Source organism: Lepisosteus oculatus, chromosome 2 (genome assembly GCF_040954835.1).
Source record: "Lepisosteus oculatus isolate fLepOcu1 chromosome 2, fLepOcu1.hap2, whole genome shotgun sequence".
NCBI classification, from domain to species: domain Eukaryota; kingdom Metazoa; phylum Chordata; class Actinopteri; order Semionotiformes; family Lepisosteidae; genus Lepisosteus; species Lepisosteus oculatus.
This window is the reverse complement of record NC_090697.1, coordinates 75,256,619-75,278,761: the sequence shown is the minus strand read 5'-3', so window position 1 is coordinate 75,278,761 and position 22,143 is coordinate 75,256,619. Positions and strand designations below refer to the sequence as shown.

Below are 22,143 nucleotides of genomic sequence, written 5' to 3'. Positions count from 1 at the left end.
AGAAATCTGTTCTCTCCGGCTGGTACGAGCAACGACTCCTGCTGACGAGTAGGAGTCAGGTTTCAGACGAGCCTCAGGCGGCGGAGAACTCGTAGACCGTACGAGGACGCGGGTATTCATTGCTCGGTGAAGTCTTATCTAGGACACTCTTCTTTTCTTCTTCTTCTCTTCTTCTTCTTTTTTTCAGCATGGAATAAACCTATTACTTGTTCCTTTGCAGCCTACGCATGCTGACGCAGCTCCCCACCTGAAGGCTCATCTAGTCTTGCACTCGAATTCTCTAACTCTAGACTGCTACTCGCTGGGGTCAGTGAGCTCGAACACAAAACCCAGACTGCCGCCAGTCTCGCAAAAAGCATCATTACTGGACGCAACCCGGGGCTGCCCGCTTCATTCCCACAAATTCCATTTCTTCATTCCCACAAATTCCATTTCCTCCCTCCGCCGCTAAACCGAGCAGCGCGGCGCGCGGCACTCCCCCTCTCTCTCTCTCTTTCGAGGGAGGGCGCGCGCGAGAGGAAGAGCGAGCCGCCCGGCGCGCCCCACCCTTCCGTCTCGAGCTCGGCTCCAGCAGAGCCCCGCTACCTGACCGCAGGGCGCGCGCTCCGAGTCCTGCCAGCGCCCGTGTCCGCGCGCTCCGCCGAGGAGACCCGACGCAGCTGCAGAACCAGCTACAGTTGACATATACACACACACACAGATCTCTTCACATGGAAGTGTGACCTTTCGCTCGGAGCTACGTAGAGGATTGTACTCAAGCAAAAAAAAACGACAACAGCATTTTTTTCGAGTTTCGACCCAGGACGTAAGAGGAGGAACAGTTAGCAGACGGCTTCTCGCTGCTTTCGAACACTGTCCGTGCTGACATCTGCCGCTCTGTTTGAAAAGTTTTGCACTTGCTGATCCACACCGCTCTCATTCGAGTCTGCGGGAAGTCGGTCGGAATGGCAGACACGGAGGCTGGGAGCCCGGCCGGGAGCGCCGTGGCGAGGCTGAGAGCGTACATTCGGACCCGCAAAGGAACCATTCTGGCGGCAGAAATTGTAAGTTGGGTTTTTTCTCTGCTCTCGGGTCCGCTGTGTGCGGTGCGGAGTGCTGACGCGCGTGGAGACGCGGCTGGAGGAGCGCACGCGAGCCCCTGCGCTGAAACTCGCGACGTGTCGGGAGGGTGAGGGCTGAGGCATGTTCTAAAAACGCCAACAAGTGTCTTAAAAGACCCGGCGCCGAAGATTGCCCCCAGCGCCCCTTCGGCTTTCCTCTGGCACCTGGGCGGAAGGCGGCGCGTGGCGGGTGCACGCACCAAAACCCGCCGCGCGGCAGTCTCGCTCGGGGAGAGCCCGCGGTCGCCGTGGGAAACACGCGCGGCAGAGGGGCTGCTCTCGGGGCCCTCGCGCTGGCGACGGGCTCGTTTTCACGGACGCGTCCGGGCTTGAGCGCCGACAGCACCGGCAGCGCGGACAGGAGGGGCGGGTCTGCTGCGTGGGAGCTGTGCACACACGCAGAGAGCTCGGCGCAGATTTGCCCGGAAACCACTTTCGCCGGCAGCGCAGAAGTCCACAAATAAAATCGGTCATTACCCTCAAAACCCTTAAACGGCACACTTTCACTTTCGCGTGTACCCGCTCCTGGGTGTTTTTTTAGATGTTATAACTGCAGCATATAACTGCAGACGTGTCGAGTGTTCTACTTCGGCGCCGTGATGAATGACAGAATGTCCTGCAGAGCGGAGCCGCGCACTTTTAACAAAACAGTTCGACAGACGGTGTTTTCCGGAAACTGCCGAAACAGCCGCCGCTCCTTCCGAAGCGACTTCGAATTTCCTGGAGCGCTCGTGGGCTTCCTTCTGCCTGCTCGCGCCGCGGGAGCGAGGCTTGCGCTTTCCGCGTGCGAGGACCGGGGTTCGGCCCAGCGCTGAGCTGAAACAGTTTCTTGAGACAGGACTGACGCCCCTCGGTATCTGTTATCCCACCCGCCCCTCCTCTTACCCAGGGCCTTTGCTGAACAGGCGCTATAACGTACTTAAAGTACTATAACTATATAGCTTTATAGTTTATATACTATAAACTATAAAGCAGGCTGTGGCTGATCATGGTGCGCTTTCTCTGTTTGAACTAATGCTGTTGCTCTCTGTATCAGGAATGACGTTCGTTGACAGCAGATACTCCTTTTAATTATAGTTTTTTAAAGTTTTGATTCGAACATCATGAATGCAAAAAAGGTGACAAAATACGGAAACAGATACAGAAATAGACACTTCGCAGCCAGAGGAATTCACAGTTATGAAAGCTGAAAATTACGCTTTTTACATATTTCCATTGTGTAAGATCTGCAGATTCTCGTCTGGAGAGACGTCCCGAACTCGCGTGTCACTTTCTGGCGACGTTATCATCCAGGCCGAGATCTTGGGCTGCTGGGATTCGACATTTTGTTCTGTATATCAGAAATTTCGATAGTGGAAAAGCTGTGGAAATCAAAATGAACACTTAACTCCCTTTTTCCCCCCTACCGGCACGTTCTGAGCTCCAGGCGTCGCTGATATTGGAACAGACGCAGCGATTAGTTAGTAATCAAAAAGGGGTGAATATTTTACACCTTTGTTTTTTAAAGCAACAGATTTGTGCAAGACAGACTTGTGTTAACTCCGGGGCTCAAACTCTAGGGAGGGTGAAGGCTTCAAAATGGTGACACGGGAGACGCAGCCGCGTTCAGACCCTCACCAGCGACCGAAAAGGTCAATAAAAAAGAAATGTGCCGGAACGTCTAACCTGGTAAATATTTCCAGAAGGAGGTCTGTTCGCCGGCACCAGTCCAGGGGTCCCCCGCTGCGGAGAGCCCCAGCACAGCTCGTCTTGCAGGGCACCCCGGGTCCCCTGTGTCCTAAAGACCAGGAAGACTTGCGGGTTCCCGATCAGCGAATCACGTCTGCCGTTGAATGCAGAGAAATATGTCCCCGGGAAGTGTCTGCGGGCCTTTGTTTCTAGTGATCTAGTGAAAATACGGAGTTGAAGTTCAGTTGGTCCAGGTCTTTACAAACTGTTGATTTCATGGCTGGTTATAAAAAAAAAAAACAGCTGCTGAACAGGGGCTCCCCAAGAGCAGGGTTGGGGATTCCAGCGGTTTGGGGGGCAAAGGAACCCCAAGACACCCCAGCCCTCTCGACTGACGGGGAATCTGCTCTGGGCGGGGTGTGACCAGTGAAATGACTCCTCTGGTTATGTTGGGATTTGGGTCTGGAAAAGTCCCACTGTCCGGGTGTTTCCCTGTGCTCTGTGGGCGTTGTGTTTTTGGAAAGGGAGAGCAGTGTGGGGGTGTGTGCCCTGCTGCGGGCATCCGAAGTCTGGGGGCGGGGTGTGTCCGTGCTGGATCTGATGTCAAGCAGAAGGCGAGAGGTGTGTGTGTGTGTGTGTGTGTTAGAAGTAAGAGAATTACTTCTAAATAGAATTCTATTTTTTGTTTTGTTCCATGTTAATTTTATTATTTTTATTTGCTTTGGCAACAGTGATTGTACCCATCGGTCATGCTATTAAAGCACCTTGAATTTAATTGAGAGAGAGAGAGAGACTCCTCTGTGTGTGTGTGAGAGAGAGAGAATTCTATATTACTAAGAGTAATTCTAATATAGAATTACTTCTATATTACTTAATCTATATTAAGAGAATTACTTCTAAATAGAATTACTTCTATTTTTTGTTTTGTTCCATGTTATTTTTATTATTTGTATTTGCTTTGGCAACACTGATTGTACCCATCGGTCATGCTAATAAAGCACCTTGAATTGAATTGAGAGAGAGAGAGACTCCTCTGTGTGTGTGTGTGAGAGAGAGAGAGACTCCTCTGTGTGTGTGTGTGAGAGAGAGAGTGACTCCTCTGTGTGTGTGTGGGCTGCTGTAGCTTAAACCTGTTTCTGTAAATACGCAGACGGATTCCGGAGGCGAAAAACATTTCTGTAATCTGCTCCCGGTCGAGCTGATTCTTGAGCACGAGTGTTTGATTCCATTCGATTTGTTCGAAGGTTTTGTGTTTTGCATTGCGTTTATTCAGCATTAGAGTTCTCCAGCATCCCAGAGTGCTTTACGTACATATAGAAGGAGGACCCAGTTCATTCACCCCAGCTGGGAGACGCACAGAGGCCGATCTGCCCCAGCAGAACAGTGACGAAAGAGAAATGACTTCATCAGCTGAATGAAGGGAGAAGCTCAGGGAGGCCGGATCGTTCAGACCCGAGTGGGATTCAGTCGGGACACCGGGACTGATCCTGCTGCTGTCCCAGGCAGCCCTGGGATCGCTACCGTCCGGCAGCCGAGCTCCTGTGTGACAGCGGGGGGCGGGGGCAGCCCTGGGGCTGTTTTCACAGTTGGCTGTGAGGAGGGAGTGTGAAGTTGTGTGGGCCGACTGTGACTAACTGCTGGCCTTAACCACCAGGCCCCACTGTCAGACAGCCCACTGCAAGCTGCTGCTAGGGCTCTGGCAGAGAGGAAGTCCACCGGCTCTTTTTAACAAAATTAACTTTATCTCATTATTATCACCTCCTCTCTCCTCTCCCTCACTCCTCTCTCTTCTCTCTCCTCCTGTCCCTCTCTCTCCTGTCTCTCCCTCACTCCTCTCTCTCTCCTGTCTCTCCCTCACTCCTCTCTCCTGTCTCTCCCTCACTCCTCTCTCTCTCCTGTCTCTCCCTCACTCCTCTCTCTCTCCTGTCTCTCCCTCACTCCTCTCTCTTCTCTCTTCTCTCCTCTCTCTCCTCCTGTCTCTCACTCACTTCTCTCTCTCTCTCCTCTCTCCTCTCTCCTCTCTCTCTTCTCTCAATTCAATTCAATTCAAGGTGCTTTATTAGCATGACCGATGGGTACAATCAGTGTTGCCAAAGCAAATAAAAATAATAAAATTAACATAGAACAAAACAAAAAATAGAAGTAAAATAAAATCTACAGACATGTTACAGACATTTACAACAAAGACATATTATATAATATTGACATACTGTAGGCAGCTGGAGCATTATTGGGAGACGGACTCACTGTTCCTCAGGCTGTGACAGGAGATCACATACTGGGCTGCCAGATCAACTGAGTTCCCTCCTCCCTCTCCCAGTAGGATTGGGACCTGTTGTGGTTTTGGCAGGTGTGGGAACTCTGGGATTAGATTTCTGAATTTCGGGAAGAATGTTTCTCTAATCCCAGAGTATCTGTCACAGTGCAGTAGGAAGTGCACCTCTGTCTCTATTTCTCCCTGCTGGCAGTGGGAGCACAGCCTGTCCTCTCTGGGCAGCCAGGTCTGCCTGTGTCGCCCAGTTTCTATGGCCAGGTTGTGGTCACTGAGCCTGTACTTCGTCAGGGTCTGTTTCTGTTTGTTATTTTTTATTTTGGTCAAATATTCAGCTAGTGTGTATTGTCTGTTTAAGGTTCTGTAGCATTCCAGTTTATGTTGTGTTTGTGTGTGTGTGTCCCAGTGTGTGAGATATTGCTGTTTGATCTGTGCTGTGATGTGGTTGAGTCTGGGTTGTGGTGCTCTAGCAGTGCTGTCCTGAGGCTGGTTAGTGTTGGTGTGGCTCAGGTCGGTGAGCCTCAGGACCAGCTGGCTCAGGGGGCTCTGTTTTGGGCTCAGCTCTTGGCTCAGCAGGGCTTTGTGGTGGTAGGAATTTTGGTCGCTGTTTTTTAGGTGTAGCCAATACTTTAATATTCTTTTCTGTATGTTTATCAATAGTGGGTACTGGCCTAATTCGGCCCTGCACCCGTTGTTAGGAGTTTTTCTCTGCACACGGAGGATGATTCTACAGATCTCCATGTGCAGAGTTTCTGTGGGGTGTTTGTCCCATTGGGTGTAATCCTGGTCTGTGAGGGGACCCCAAACTTCACTGCCGTATAGGGCAATGGGTTGGATTACACTTTCAAATATTTGGAGCCAGATTCTTGTTGGTGGGTTGATGTTGAAGAGCCTCCTTCTTCTCTCTCTCTCTCCTGTCTCTCCGTCACTCCCTCACTTTATCTCACAGTAAACATCTCACACTCTAACAATCCAGACAATCTCTACAGTACGACACTGTCAGAGCCTTCTCCTGCAGGGTCATTGTGCTTTATCAGTCAGAGCAAGGGGACGCTGGGGCTGCGTCTGCACAGTGAAACCCTACCCCTTGCTGTTGTCTGTGCCTCTCTCCCTGTCCCAGCTCTGAAACTGCGATCCTCCCAGTCTTTTGCAGGAGCCCAAAGGAACACGGTTTTTCCTCCTTAGTCCCTGTACAGTTCCCACAGTCCCTTCCAGCTCCCTTGTCCCTGCAGAGGGACGTCAGCCTCGCTTCCGGGGTGGGGAGGAAGTGGCGGCTGGCTCCGCCCACAGGAAGGGCTTTCCCAGCAGGGATCGGCGGCGCAGAGTTTCCCCTCCCTGCCAGGCCGGCGGCGGCTCCGTTTAAAACCAGCCGCACCGGGAACGGGAGGAGGCAGACGAGCAGTGGAAAACCCGGGACAAGTGCCTCCTTCCCTGCGGCCGCCGCGCTCCGCCTGTGGAAAAGCACATCTCCCACGAGGCCGCCTGACTCGCCGCCTGTATATTTAGACCTCTGCGAATCCCTGAAGGGTTGAGAAACTATTTTAGAAGAGGACATTCCAGGCCATACAGGGAATTGCACGTCATGTATACATACGCTCCCCAGCGATCGCAGACTGGACTCGCACGGGTGCCCCCCAGACCGCCGTCGGAGCAGGGGGGCCTTCTAGGTGTGTATTCATAGATCCCGATATTCAGAGAGCAGTAGAAGCCCCAGAGTGTCCGTCAGGAACTGCACTCCGACAGGGAATGAAAGAAACTGGCCTCACAGCCCCCCTTCGCAGGAGCGTTTCAGGATTCGCAAGAGCGCGGGATGTAAGGCACGGGCAAATGGCACCTGTGGGGGAACACGCAAGCTCCGCGCAGAAGGTACCCCGGTGCGGAGCGAAACCCGGGGGCTGCCTTGCGCTCATCATGAAAGACATGGAAACCACTCGGGTTCTGTAGTGTCAGCAGTTCTTTCCATTGTTTTGCTCGGTCCCGTCCGCCTGAGCCGCCTGAAGTGTTTTGAGAGGGAAGTCCCAGAGGTGCGATCGGGATATACGGCTCCCCTTGGCACATTTCTCCTGCGCCAGCCTGGAGTCCAGAGCCGGTGGGGTCAAGGTTCGTGACCTCGGCTGGGTGAATGCTTCACATTCCCAGCCCAGGTGCCGGGTGGAACTGGGAGCTCTTCTTCCAGCCCATTCTGGAACTGCCCGGCCTGTCCTCAGGCTCCAAAAGGGGAACGCAGGGGGTCGCTCGTGGGGCGCGGGGGTCGTGACCTCTCTGTAATGTCATGTCAGATGTGATGTGAGGGACGAGCGAGTAAGGGCAGGTTGTGCAGCAGACATTTCACCGCAGAGACATTCAGCATGCAGAGTTAGCAAAACCACCATGAAACCAAAAGCAATATTTCTGTTGGATTAAAAGAGGTGTGTTCACCAGCCTGCTTGATTGCAATGTCACAGGGCCATAACGCATCACCGGAAGTCTCGTTCTCATTCTCAGAATATGGCAACTTGCGATGTAAATTGGAGGATTTACAAGCTACTGTGTACATTTCACTTCCATTGTGGTTGGAAAGGCACTCATCAAGGCCGGCTCTTTCTAACAGTGAGCTATAAAACTAGTGTTGCAGGTCCCCTTTAAGAAGTGGGCGGGTGACGGGACACACACGTCCCTGTTGCGTGCTGTAGCCCTGTGCTCGCAGGTGACTCACCGACAGGCAGCCGGATCTGGCTGAATGCCCTCGTCTCTAGTCTCTCCAGTGGCTGTGCTGGCGGGGGCAATGTTTTGTAGTTAAACACAGAGCTCAGTGCCAGTCCCGTGGAAAGATCTTGTGTATCCGTTTTTGTTTTTGTTTTTAATTCTGTTTTTGTGGATGGTAGAGTGAGCCTTCTCTGCTCCTCAACAGCTTGTACTAAAACTCCTCTGCCCTGCCCCCGTGCCTGACCTCTGCAGCTCTCCTCGAAATAGAAAGAGAGCTCTCCTTGTTCCCGGGAGATAGGGGCTCCCTGACTGCCTGTTGAAGGATGTGATCCTCTGTCACAGAGCCACAGGCCTGCAAACTCAGGTCCTGTTCCACCTTGAGAAGTCAATTAAACAATTAACCTCAGTATTTGCTAAATTAGATTAGTATAGTGTTTTCGCCTCGGAGCCTGGTTAGAAGTATTACACTTTTGCAGATAATTAAGTAATAAGTAATTAGTAAAGTAATTAGTCCAGCTGAGTATTCAGAATGTTGGCAGAAGAAGACCCAAAGACACTGGCCCTGCGGGAATTGCGACTGAGACCCCTGGTTTCCGGGGAATAAGGATCGCCTCCATGACTCCGGGTCCGGGAAGCGGAGGTCATCCTGGCCTCCTGCTGCCCCGAGCCGTTTGTGGGTGAAGATAATTAGTGGCAATCGCGCTAATGAGCGCTGAACCTCACGATAAGCGTTATAATAATTAATCTAATTGAATTACGGGCTCCACTTGTGCACTGAAAAGAAAAATCACGCCGTGGTTCTGCCCAGGAGTTCCTGGAAGGTCTTAGGGTCCGGCTGGCATCTAGCAGAGCTCCCACAGGAAGGAGGATTGTAGGAATATTCGGATCCTGGAGGATGCCTGGCAGCCAGGAATCCATAAAAATTCCCTCATCTCCGTCCAAGCCCTGCAGCATTTGCAGGAATAGCCAGGAGCGAAGGGAGTGGTCAGTGGAGGTGGCCGCTGGCCGGTGTTGGAGACTCGCAATGTCCTCTAGGCGCCCGCTGGCAGATCGAGGTCACAGAGGGTTAAAACAGAGTTGGGCTTTTTCCCAAACTCTCCCCACGCTCCGAGGCGCCGGACCTGAACAGCGCTTCATTGTGGGGCTTGTGTACAGAGCCTGCCTGTGCCAGTCTCTCTTTCTGTGGAATAATGAGCCCTTGTACCGGCGCCGCAGCCCGACCGGGCCGGAGCAGTGACCCCCCCCACCTCCGCTCGGCCGCTGCACGCTGGAGCCGGACTCACACCTCGCTGACGAGATGTTTCCTCACCCGATCCCGACAGCCCTCGGCGTCTGCAGACAGACTGAGGACAGCCACACACAGGGTGGGGTCAGCGCTGCCCTTGCCGTCCCCAGCCCTGAACCCACCGGCGCTGGCGTACCTTGCAGGGAGGTAGAGTCTGGTTTTCGGGTTGCTGTCCCTCTGCCTCCTTTCCCGGTCCAGAGAGTGTGCGGCTTGCACAGCAGTTCTGAGCTGCCTCAGATTGTGGGGACTTCACACCTGTTACTTTATCTGGAGGGAAATGCATGAGAGGTCGCAGAAATGCAGTTTCCCTTTCACTTCTGGAGGACAGTGTGGATAAGAGCTTGGAGCTCAACAAAGCCCGAAGCGTGTGAGACAGCTGGGCTCCTGGAGTCTCCTCCGTTCTGCCAGCGCAGCGTGATTTATGTTAAGTGCTTGTACACTGACGCCGACTTTCCGAACACAGCTGTAGAGCAAGCTGTCAGGCTGCAGATTTGACCGGGCGCCAGCAGGGGCCTGTTGTGCTGCACGCTGCAAGCACAGTCCTCCGTCGGAGCTCAGCCTCAGCCTTGCGGCATGAGGTTTGTGGTCTGAGGTTCTGTAGGTGACTGCTGGGGCTGACACCTGCCCGCGGCTTGCACAGCACTGACTGACGTCCGGGTGCGCAGCTCTGGGTGTGTATCGATGTCGGGGCGCCCTGCACACCGCTGCTGTGAGATCACGCTGGCGATAACATGGCCGCGCGACCGCTGCGCGTCACGTGGTGCAGGCCAGACCGCGCCGCAGTCTCACCCAGGGCCTCTCCTTCCCGGCCGACAGACGGATGGGAAAAATTGGTGTTCAGAGCTTACAGAAACCTGCAGGGCCAAGAGGTGTCTCTTTCTGTGGTTGGGTTCGATCCCTATGAATGCGACAGAGGGACGAATGTGTTAGGGGTTGTTTAGCGTTAACTGAGAGTGGTGCAAACCCCCCCCACACACACACAGACACAAACTTTCCTGAGGAATGAGCCAGGAAGCTGTTGCACATAAGTAGCTGGGGGGGCGGATGAGAGAATGCGAGAGAAACGAGCAGAGGGAAGTCCACAAGGCGAGATATATATTCATACACAGGAAAGAGGAAGGAGGTCAGATTAGGATCTAACCTTACAGAACCTAATAACTTACTTAGAAACTCAGTCCTGCTCCTCTCTTCAACTGTGCCCTCCCCAGGCTGGTGCACAAGTGATGATCGCAGGACTGTGTGTGTGTGTGAGGGGAGGGTCCGTGGGGCAGAAAGCTGAAAGCGGTCCCCGGCAACGTTTCAGATTCTGTCTTCTTCAGAGTCCGTCCAGCTGCACTGGAAGTTGCTTGGCCACCTTTGAGGCTGCTGCCCGAGCACTGTGTGGGGGGGATGCTGGGTAATTTTAGAAGCGTCCACGTTAGCGTCTCTGAAGGGTCTGTGCTAGTGTGTGGTGCTGCACAGCATCACGGTATAGGCGTCAGAGCTCATGAGAAAAATCAGGAAGGGCTGGTTTCCAAACCTGCAGTGAGCATTCGTGCATGTAAGTCTGACTTTAATTTGGGTTAGAACAAATAAAGAGAATTGGGCACACTGCTCGGGGCTGAACAGGTTCATCCATAATGAAATCAGCGCTCCTCTCCTCTGATAAATACGCCTGTCCGGGCCTGTCAGCACGTGTGATGAGCACGTGTGGTGTGCTCATAAGCCCTGTCCAAAAACACTGCCGTTAGATGGCGAGCGGCTTCACAAGCCCCTCACAAATGGAGCCTGGCTGTCTGTGTGGAGCCTGCATGTTCTTCTTGTGTTCATGTAGACTACTGCAGGATGCTCTGGTTAAGAAATGAGTGGGAGCAAAAAATATGCAAATACAGAGCTGTCCCAGGATGTGGATGGGACAGACATGTCCTATAGCTTTCCCCCGACTTAATCACCGTATACGTGTAGTGGGAATGTATCCAGAACAGAAAGGCACGGAATCGTGACCTAAATCCCAGAGCCTTCCTGCCTCTCTAGGGAGGTGCTCTGCCGCACCAGAAATGCAAGCAGGAAATTGCCCTCCCTTATCAAGAGTGATGGCTTTGCCAGATTGCGTGTCCAGAGAGCACGTTTAAAAAAAACGCAGACGTGCTCTTATAAGGGCAAACGAAACGAACGTCTGTCTGACTCACTGCTCTTCTGGCTCACACTGGACTGAAGGAACAGCCTGTCCCAGCTGCCCAGGCGCAGTCAGTGTCACAGGTGTAAACATTCTATCAGATCCCCAAGGATCTAAACTCAGCATTCTGTCAGAGCAAGGATCTGTCAGATCCCCAAGGATCTAAACTCCCATCAAATCCAGACTCAAAACCTTCTTCTATAGAAGATCCTTTCCTTGACTGGTTCTGTTCTTCACCCCACTGCTCCTACTGTATCCAGTACCCCCATCTACTGTCTCCTCTCATTGTGTATTCTTTTATTGTTGTTGTTGTTGTCGTTCTGTAAAGTGTTTGTGAGAAGCTGCCTTTAAAGGTGCCATATAAAATGAAGTTTATTATTATCATTCAGTAGTTATATATTTATTTTCATCAGCTGTAGTGTACTGGGGTAGTCGGACCCAGCAGACACCTGAGGGAGCTGACAGCTGTTTTGTGTCCCAACAGTTCCTCGGCTTGATCATCCTGATCTGCTACGCAGCCTCCAGGTACGGGGGCTACACCGCCGTGGCCATCTGCGAGATGGTCTTCGCCATCATCTTCTTCGTCATCTTCATGATGGACCTGGACAAGCAGTTCACAGTCCTGCACTGGCCCTGGACCGTGAGTGACACACACACACGCACACGTGTCCACCATTAGGCTTTGATCTACCAGGATTCCAACATGAGGTGAAAGCACATCCTCATTGTTGGTTTGTCAGGTGTTACAGTCTTTGGACATTTTCTCAGATGTCATCCTCATTTTGTGTACAGACACATGGGCAGCAGTGAAAGACTGGGAGACACATAGTGTAATACACACACATACTGTACACACACACATGGACACAAACACACATGCATACTCGTACAAGGATACTCACACACACACTCAGACAACACAAATGCATGCTCGGTCAAGCACTCATACACACAAACACAAAAACATGCATACTTGTACAAGCATGCTAATACACAGTCACACACTCGTACAAGCATGCTCACACTCACACAAGCCTGTTCATACACTCACACTCGCACAAGCATGCTCATACGCACTTACACACACAAGCTCACACTCGCACAAGCCTGCTGATACAGACTCACACACACAAGCTCACATTAACACTAGTACAAGCCTGCTCATACACACTGACACACACAAGCTCACACTCACACTAGTACAAGCCTGCTCCTACACACTTACACCTGCTCACACACTTACACAAGCATGCTCTTACACACTCACACACACAAGCTCACATTCACACTATTACAAGCCTGCTCATACACACACACACACAAGCTCACACTTGCATTAGTACAAGCCTGCTCCTACACACTCACGCACACAAGCGCACACTCACACTAGTACAAGCCTGCTCATACACACTCACACACACACAAGCTCACACTCGCATTAGTACAAGCCTGCTCCTACACACACCGTCTCACACTCACACTCGCACAAGCATGCTCTTACACACTCACGCACACAAGCTCACACTCACACTAGTACAAGCCTGCTCATACACACTCACACTAGTACAAGCCTGCTCCTACACACTCACGCTCATGCTGTGCCCTCACGTTGTCGCTTCCTTTCCGCCAACAGGATTTCTTCCGGGCCGTCATCGGCGCGGCGCTGTACCTCATCACGTCGCTGATCTGCGTCATTAGCACAGGAGACGGCGCCCGCACCGCGGGGGGGGTGAGTTCCCCGGCATTTCCCTCCCGAGACTCCCTGTTTCCTGGGCGGCACGGTGGCGCAGTGATCAGCACTGCTGCCTCACAGTGCTGGGGCCCCGGGTTCAATCTCTAGGGTGCTGTCTGTGAGGAGTTTGCACGTTCTCCCCGTGTTCGTGTGAGCTTCCTCCCACAGTCCAAAGACATGCTGGTGGGTTCTGGGAAAACTGGCGCTGGTGTGTGTGTGTGTTTGTTTCTGTGCGTGATGGACTGGCGTCCTGGTCAGGGTGTACCCTGCCTTGCGCCCATTGCTTGCTGGGATAGACTCCGGCTCCCCTGCGACTCTGTTCTGGGAGAAGCAGAGAGATAACGGATGGATGGACTGACTCCACGCTTCCTTGAGAAAACCACGCTCTGTAGCTGTTCAAGAAGCGTCTGGAAAGCCAAGCGACTCTTAACACTAAGCTCTGCATTCATGTGCCGGGTGCTGTTCTATGGTTTTAACATTCTAACGACCACCAGCTGCAGCTCATTCCAGTCTCCCTCTGGGCAACAGGTGCGACGGGGGGTCGCTACAGAAGGTCATTCTTGCCTTCTGCCCTAAGACTGTACAACACATCCACTGTGTGTCTGGGCAGGGGCAACATTGACCTGTTTTTTAACTTAACATAAAACTCTGCTTACATCTGGTTTTTTCCTGTTTACAACTGTTTTTTTGTGCAATATATTTATAATGTGCAATACATCTTTTTGTGTATTGTACTTTCAGGTCTGTTTTTGTATATTTGGTGCTGTGAGCAACTCTGTATAAAGCATGTTTTACTTTCACTGCACTTCTCTCTGACTGTACTGACTGTATTGTATTGTTGTCTTATTGTATCATTTCCTTACACTGTGCTGAGCTGCTGTTGCTCTGCGGTTTCCCTCCCGGGCTCAGTAAGGTATCTGTCTCCCTCTCCCTCGCTGCGCTCCAGGTTTTCGGACTGGTAGCAGGGATCCTGTACTCCTACGACTCCTATCTCAGCTTCCTGTCCCTGAGGGCGTCGCGGCAGCACACTGCGGCCTCCACCGGTAAGACCGACGCGCACAGATGCGGCTCGGGGGGCTCCCCGCTCCTGCTGGCGCCTGCTGAGCCCCCCAAGTTACGGAATTCAGCATAAAACTGGCTCTGTGGCCAAGGGTCTGCGCCTGTGGCTGGGAGGTCGCCGGTTCGAATCCCGCGGCCGGCAGAGGAATTCTACTCCGTTGGGCCCCCGAGCAAGACCCTTCACCCCAACTGCTCCAGGGGCGCCGTATAAATGGCTGACCCTGCGCTCTGACCCCCAGCTTCTCTCCCCGTCTGTGTGTCTCCTGGAGAGCAAGCTGGGGTCTGTGAAAAGACAAATTCCTAATGCAAGAAATTGTATATGGCCAATAAAGTGATCTAACTGGGGCTCATGGGATTCCTGCGCTGGAGCATGCGGGCAGGTTGTGTCTCAGCTCTGGCTAGTGGGACAGGGCTGGGGACACGTCCCTGGAAAGTCGGGGGCTCAGATCGCCAGGGGGCCCTGCTGCATGCTCCTGCTCAGAGCCTGAGGCCGTCTCCTCTCTGCCCTGCAGGACCCGAGGATGAGGCCTGATCCGCGCCCTCGCTCCCGGATGTCTCCGCGGGGAAGAGAGGCGGGCCAGGGAGCGCCGGGGGACAGGGAGCTGGAAGAAGAGCCAGGGTGGACTCGCGGCGCGGCGCGGGGGGGAGGGGGCGACGGTCAGTGGGCGGTACTGGCCAGGGAAGGGGGGTGGCCAGTGCCCAGCGCTCAGCGCTCATCGCAGAGTGGTCATGGCAGCAGGGCTCTGCGTGTTGCAGAAACCAGGACGAGACGAGAGGAGTGTGGTTCAGGGCCAGCTCAAGAACTTCCTTCACTGCCACCCCTCTCTTCTCTCTCTCCTCTCTCCACCCCCTCTCCACCAGTCTCTCTCTCCTCTCTCTCCCTCTCATCTCTAACTCTCTCCCTTCCTCCTCTCCATCCCTCTTCCTCCTCTCCACCACTCACCTCTCATCTCTAACCCTGTCCCTTCCTCCTCTCCATCCCCTCTTTCTCTCTCCCTTCCTCCTCTCTCCCCTCAGTCCCTCCTGTGCTTCAGCCTCACTCCGCTCAGCTGGGCTCCTGCTCACTGTTAAAGAGCTTCTGCGTGCGTCAGCTGCAGCCCGGCTCACAGCTCTCTGGACTTCTCTCCCTGCATTTCCAGGCATCTGTCTTCTGCTCTGTAGTGTTTTTCACCAGCTGTGTTTCCCCCTGTGTCACAGAAGAATAGTGCCCCCCGAGTTTCAGGAGCCTAACAGAAGTGTCATCCCGCTGAACATGCTTCGGATTAACTGTGTTTTTGATAAAAAGAAGTGTATGACCAGGTCGGGGAGAACTGTTATTAAAAGGTCCTGAGGGATGTGTGACTCAGTGTCATCTGTTAGCCCTGCGGGCCGAAGTGGACCAGGACACCGGACAAGACCATCGCTGCAGGACGGGTGCCGTTTAGAGAGTAGTTGCCCTTCGCCCCCTCCCCCCAGCCCGTCTGGGGATGATGTTATAGGTGCTTGTGGGGACCCCCCGGGCAGGCGCGCCCCATGATCCCCTTTCTGCCAGGGGCACCCCTGACTGTCGGGAGGTGTAGGAAGCAGGTGAGGCAGAAAACCCAACCCTCAAGAATGCGTGCTTTCTGGGGGAGAGGGGCCGTCCCTGCAGCTGCTGGGACGGCTGAGACGCTGCAGACAGAAGCGATCCAGCCGTAAGGGCTGACGTCATCTCCACAAGCCGGCCGCTCCTGCCATATATGGCCCGAGCTGCCCTCGCCGCCCCTGCAGCCGCGCGGGCGAGAACCCACGGGCGGGAACGCGCGCACACACGAGGGGTCGCGACCTGTTCCAAACCCAACCGCATCTTCTGCAAAGATGCCACTCAAGCTCCAGTTTTAAAATAAAATTCCGGGTCAACGAACAGAAACAGACCAAAGTCCTGTGGTGAGTTTCAAGGCAGACATGACGAATGAGGTCTCTGCACGTAACGCTTCGTTTGGGCTTTACAGGTAATGGGGATCCCCTCCACCCCCACCAGTGTGCAGCCCCACATAGAAATCAAACTAGTCCCGTTTCCGGTACAATACAGACAGATCACCAGGTGACAACTGGAGCAGATAAGCATTTTATTTTTTTTTGTGAACGTAAAAGAAAAAAAATATGACAAATACAAAACTTTTTTTTAAAAAAAGTGGTGGGTCATAATCCCCTCTAGTACTCTAGCGTTCTCGCAAGGTCTAAAGTTTTTTTTTTTTAAATGAAAGATGTTTTCAACGTGAAGACAGACAGTGAAATCAGACATACAATATCCTGCCATCTGGACACACACACACTGTACTAGAATGCTTTACCTGTGACCCACTTTCTGAAGTATCGCACCGTTTTAAAACAAAACACTTGACAACACGGGTTACAAAAAAACACCAATAATAACTGGAAGAATAGGAATCGACGGCCTATATAAAATAATTTAACTGTATAAAATCAGTTTTAACACTGGAACTGACGAGCTCCGTTCTCTGTAACGTTAACTTTGTACATTTTGGTCTTCACATTATTTACACAGCAACAGTTCCACTCACGATATAAAAGGCGTTTTTCTTCAGCTCAGAACACGCTGAACGGGGAAGCGAGCTGGCTCGGGCATAGAGGCGCCGATCAAAGCATCGTCAAAACGCCGCTTTTCCTTCAAGCAACACCCGATTAACGAATGTGAAACCGCCCTATTACAGAGATTGGGGTTTCCCTGTACTCCGCGATTCACGACTCATCCATTCCCCCAATATCACATTTTTGAAAAAGAGTTTAGTCTCCCCCTTGTGGATACGTGCCGCAAGTGGGACTGCTGCTCTCCAGGTCGAATCAGCCGCCTGAAACGCCACTAGCACGGTCCTGAAGCGGAGTTAAAAATAGGGGTTCGCTTATATAGGTAGAGACTGACAGCGACCGAGCAGCGAGAGAGGATCTGGAACGAAAGCAGACAAACGCTCAGAACAATAGGTCTAAAAATGTTTTAAGTGTAATACGCCGTTAGCCTGTCTGAATTTATAGCATAGACTGTTCAGTGACATTTCTAAGGACCCAGGAAAACCTTTGATGCTCTTCACTTTCAGACAGCCATCTCCATAAAAAATCTCTCCTCCTCGGACATCCACGGCCACACCAGCCCGGGAGAACTAGCACACAGCAGTCAGGAGACCAACTGGAAAAACAGAAGTTAAATGCATTCTGCGCCATTGTCGCGGCAACACTGAACATCAACTTTGAAATTTAAAACGCAGGAAGGGAACCACGTCTTTATCCACAGAGCTGCGGGAGTGTGGAACAAGACGACGCCCTGGCGTCTTTTAAAAAAAAAAACAGCTTAACTACTAAGGAGCTAACGAGAGGCAGTTAGACTGAACGGCTCTTCTCATCTGTAGCTTGCGTTCCTAAATTAATTCCCTTACAAAATCACCACTCCATTTGTGCAGGTGTGTTTTAGAAAACAAAAGTGGATTTTTGGATATTAGTTATTTTCATCTGGACTTGGGTGAACTTCTCATTCATGGCTGATCTTGACACACTCGAGTGGATGGGAGAGGACTGGGCAGGAGGTGATTTAAGCTGCTGAATGTCAGGTCTGGTGAAAACAGAAAGGAACTTATGAACAGAAGAGCACCTTGTGTGTATCAGCAGAGACACATCTGAGGAGAAGGTGTGTGTGTGTGTGTGTGCACCAGCAGTGACAGCGATCAAAGCAGGAGAAGGTGTGTGTGTGTGTGCACCAGCAGTGGTAGAGCTCACAGCAGGAGAAGGTGTGTGTGTGTGTGTGTGTGTGTGTGTGTGTGTGTGTGTGTGTGTGTGTGCACCAGCAGTGACAGAGCTCACAGCAGCACAGCAGGAGGTGTGTGTGTGTGCACCAGCAGTGACAGAGCTCACAGCAGCACAGCAGGAGGTGTGTGTGTGTGTGCACCAGCAGTGGTAGAGCTCACAGCAGCACAGCAGGAGGTGTGTGTGTGTACACTTGCTTGTGCATCAGTATTCTGGAACACTGTCTTCCTTTATGAATATATACTAAGTCTGCCTGATGTATGTACAGACACATCTTGTATAGAGCACATGTATGCATTGGAGTGGAGCCAATGTAAAGCATCTTCTAAAACAGTCTCAGAACCAAATCTAAATCCAACAAAAAGAACTTTATACTAGACAAACGGTACTAAAACAGCACTTGAAACTAATTTATCACCGATAAGTGTTCCATGTTGGATCATAGTGTCTGCAGTGGTGTCCAGTCCTGGTCCTGGAGGGCCGGTCAGCATGCCTGCAGTGATGTCCAGTCCTGGTCTTGCAGGGCCGGTCAGCATGCCTGCAGTGGTGTCCAGTACCTCAGGGCCGGTCAGTGTGTCTGCAGTGGTGTCCAGTCCTGGGCCTGCAGGGCCGGTCAGTGTGTCTGCAGTGGTGTCCAGTCCTGGTCCTGGTGGGTTCGAGGTCAGATTTGACTTTTTGAATCCCCCTCTGTCTCCGTCTCTGCAACACGAAGACAAAAAGAATCCCTGCTCTGGGGTACACTGTGTCTGTAGATGGTGTCCCTGAATTGCCAGCGGCTCCAAGCGCTCGGAGGAGGAATGGAAATGCTGCTCAGTCCTTCCAGAGGCCCAGGATGCCGACTGCGCCGTGGAGAATCCTGTCCTTGCTCAGGGCCAACGCCTCTGTCCCCAGTCTGATTCACAGCACAGGCCGGGGAGCAGCAGGGTGTGACACGCCAACAGGAAACCCCACAGAGATCGAAACGGAAATGGCCATTTCGAGCTCCGCTGGGAGTCAGGGAACCAGCTGCCCAGGTGGTCGCGCTCGAAGGTGGCAACCAGGAGGCACCTCTTTACACAAAGGGTGGTGGGAGTGTGGAACAAGGCATCCGTTCGCTCCCGTTTTTTCGTCCGGAAGCTTTCCTGGCGTTCCGGCGGGCGACCGGTCGGGCTGAGACTCTTCCCCGCGGTGCAGGTGGTGGGGTTAGGACACCACACAGCTCTTGTCCTTGTCCTGGCTCAGGCTGTTCGCCCTCCCCCTCCTCCTCAGGCTGGAGCGCAGGCTGCCCCCCCTGTCCCCCTCCCCCTCCCGGTCCCGATCCCGATCCCGATCCCGATCCCGGTCCCCGGAGGCTGCGGAGCCGCGGCGGGCCTGGGCGTCCCGCAGCTGGGGGGGCAGGGGGATGGGCTGCCCCAGGAAGAAGCCCTCTTCCTCGGAGTCGGAGGAGGAGGAGCAGGTGGAGCAGGAGTCCTCGTGGCGCCGGCGGGCGGGCCGCAGGGTGAGGGGGGGCGGCGGCGAGCGGCGGGCGGCGGCCGGCGGCCTCTCCCCGCGCCAGTCCAGCGCGTCCAGCCGCGGCCTCTCGCTGCGCGGCTGCCGGAAGCGGCGCTCCGTGGCCAGGTGCAGGGCGGACCCCGAGCCCGGCCGGGCCCGCCCCCCGCGCCGGAAGCTGCGGTGCTGGTACGGCCCGTCCACAGCTGCAGAGAGAGGAGCGGGGGGTCAGGGGGTCAGGGGGTCAGGGGGTCAGGGGGTGCGGGGACCCCCGAGGAACTTCACCAGGCGCAGAATTCACTGCCTGGTCTCCCAGTTCCCTGTCCCCATCCTGGTCTTTCCCGGTTCCCCTCTCTCCTGTTCCTGTTCCCATCCTGGTCTTTTCCCAGTTCCCTGTCCCTTTCCCCATCCTGGTCTTTCCTGGTTCCCCTCTCTCCTGTTCCCATCCTGGTCTTTTCCCAGTTCCTCTCTCTCCTGTTCCCATCCTGGTCTTTTCCCAGTTCCCTGTCCCTGTTCCCATCCTGGTCTTTTCCAGTTCCCCTCTCTCTCCTGTTCCCATCCTGGTCTTTTCCCAGTTCCCTGTCCCTGTTCCCATCCTGGTCTTTCCCAGTTCCCCTCTCTCTCTGTTCCCATCCTGGTCTTTTCCCAGTTCCCATCCTGGTCTTTTCCCTGTTCCCCTCTCTCCCAGTTCCCATCCTGGTCTTTTCCCCTCTCCCTGTTCCCATCCTGGTCTTTTCCCAGTTCCCCTCTCTCCCTGTTCCCATCCTGGTGTTTTCCCAGTTCCCCTCTCTCCCTGTTCCCATCCTGGTGTTTCCCAGTGCCCCTCTCTCCCTGTTCCCAACATGGGAACACAGGAACACAACAAAGCCCAGGTGTCAAAAAAGTAAACTTTTAGGAGAATGTTAAATATCTATATAGAACAGCAGAGAAATGCAAACCGTCCCCAAAGTTCCTCCCAGGGAAAAGAAACCGAGCAGCCGGACGCTCGGGACACTCACCCAGGAGCTCCATCTGGGGTGGCATTCCTGACCGGAATGGTTGCCGCTGGAAATGGTGCCGATTCCTCCTGCCAGAAAGTGCATCAGCCTCCTCGCTTCTCTCTCCCTCTTTTCGGAAATCCACCACCACTTCCTGCTCGAGCTCTGGGTCCTCCCCTTCCTCTTCCTCCTCGTCGTCCTCTTCCACCAGGAAGCTGCTGCTGATTGGCTCGCGGAAGCTGACGCGGGCGGTGGTGCTGCGAGACAATTGGCCGGCAGGGGCTGGGGGGAGGGGCTCTGTCCTGGGCGTGTGCTGGGGTCTCAGCACAGAGCTGGGGGGCTCCACAGAGGGAGGGGGGCTGGGGCAGATCTCTGCTGGACATAGGTGGTTCCCCAGGTTTGGCATGGAGTAACGCTGAGACCGTGGGGCTTTGTCCCGCTCTGCCACTAAAGTCAGAGAGAGAGAGAGACAGACACTAAAATCAGGAGATCTAAAAAGAAGACATACTAGCCGCGTATCTGATCAGGGTGAGAAACCACAGGGAAAAACAATCCCTGATGAAGTACAGGCTCAGTGACCACAGCCTGGCCATAGACACTGGATACAAGCAGCCCTGGCTGCCCAGAGAGGACAGGCTCAGTGACCACAGCCTGGCCATAGACACTGGACACAGGCAGACCTGGGTGTCCAGAGAGGACAGGCTCAGTGACCACAGCCTGGCCATAGAGACTGGACACAGGCAGACCTGGCTGTCCAGAGAGGACTGGCTCAGTGACCACAGCCTGGACATAGAGACTGGACACAGGCAGACCTGGCTGTCCAGAGAGGACAGGCTCAGTGATCAGAGAAAGAAACTAGGAGACACAGGCAGACCTGGCTGCCCCGAGAGACAGAGACGCACTTTCTATTTCTCACAGAGCAGCACTCGGGGGAATAGACAAACATTCTTCCCCAAAATAACAAATCTAATCCCAGAATTCCCACTCCTGCCAGAACCAGAACGGCCCCCAGTCCTACAGGGGGAGGAAACTCAATAGAGCTGCAGCCGTGTGTGTGATCCCCTGTCCAGCCTGACAGGAAAGACCCCCTTTCATGTGATGTCTGTACATGTCCAATAAGAGAGCATATTTTCTCTGTTGTACACGTCTGGGTTAGAGGCTCAGTGCTCGGAGAGAGAAAGGCACGGTTCTTCAGAGATGCAGAGCAGTACAGGAAGAAAGGAGAGAGCTCAGGGATAAGGGGGTGGGTACGGAAGACCACAGGGGGGAGACAAGGGGAGGAGAGACGCAGGAAGGAAACGCAGGATGAGAGATGGTGACAGAACACAGTTTTCTCTGTCCGTAGTGAAGCCGCGCTCGGCCAGTTGTCTTCTGGTATCTGTGCGGCAGGATTTTAAGAATCACAGGTTCTGATCCATGATCGATGTGGTAAATATCTAGAAGCAGACCCCGACCAGAGGGCTGACAAGGCTGCACACATTCTGTCAGAAGCCACAGAAAGATGCACCGAACCGGGTCAGAACCAGGACATTAAAAGTAGACTCGGAGCCAGTAGTGACAAGACAACACGCCACAGCGCCCCCCCTCCACCCCAGCAACTCACCAGAAGCTGTCTGGTCTGCTGTGGTCCCAGAATCCCTTGTGGTTGACGTTCCACGAGAGGTGTACCTGGGAGGGGAGTGGTCAAAGAGAGGGGGCTGTTCCCCTTCGAACTCGAGACAGCTGATTGGACGGTCAGGCTTGGGGGTGGGGTGAGCGAGCCCCAGGGTGCTCTGGGATTGCTCTGTTGCTGGAGCGGGACCCAGGCCGTTGGGGAGCAGATCTTGCTGGGTAGGCGACGTTCTGGGGGGGTGCCCGTTGGCCAGGGGTACCCCGTTCGGAACAGAGGGCTTAGCTGTCTGAGCTGCAGAGTCAGGAAGGAAGGGGAAACAACAAAATGTCAGGAGCTTGTCACGCAGCGCACAGTCAG

General features: G+C 53.6%; 2 protein-coding genes and 1 long non-coding RNA gene across 6 annotated transcripts in view; 1 reads left to right on the top strand and 2 right to left on the bottom strand.

The window, feature by feature from the left end:
* Positions 1-529: 529 nt before the first annotated feature.
* plp2b (proteolipid protein 2b) lies at positions 530-15,290 on the top strand. Its single transcript, XM_006625441.3, has 5 exons — positions 530-1,043; positions 11,650-11,805; positions 12,799-12,894; positions 13,844-13,940; positions 14,469-15,290. Exons 1-5 carry the CDS (start codon positions 945-947, stop codon positions 14,486-14,488), a joined length of 468 nt encoding a protein of 155 aa, XP_006625504.1. The 5' UTR covers positions 530-944; the 3' UTR covers positions 14,489-15,290.
* LOC138225041 (uncharacterized) lies at positions 2,149-3,393 on the bottom strand. The gene is made up of 2 exons (XR_011183589.1): positions 2,766-3,393; positions 2,149-2,461 (listed from the first exon to the last, which is right to left on the bottom strand). It is a non-coding gene; the product is annotated as an uncharacterized lncRNA (long non-coding RNA).
* A 740-nt stretch (positions 15,291-16,030) lies between the features above and the next one.
* The window catches only part of prickle3 (prickle homolog 3), a 40,771-nt gene continuing 34,658 nt past the window's right edge, over positions 16,031-22,143 (bottom strand). For all 4 annotated transcript variants that reach the window (XM_069183661.1, XM_069183653.1, XM_069183681.1 and 1 more), the window contains 3 exons: positions 21,778-22,077; positions 20,196-20,621; positions 16,031-19,403 (listed from right to left, as the gene is read on the bottom strand). In XM_069183661.1, the coding sequence (XP_069039762.1) occupies positions 18,913-19,403; positions 20,196-20,621; positions 21,778-22,077 (1,217 nt within the window). In that variant the 3' untranslated portion in view covers positions 16,031-18,912. The remainder of the gene's footprint in view (positions 19,404-20,195; positions 20,622-21,777; positions 22,078-22,143) is intronic.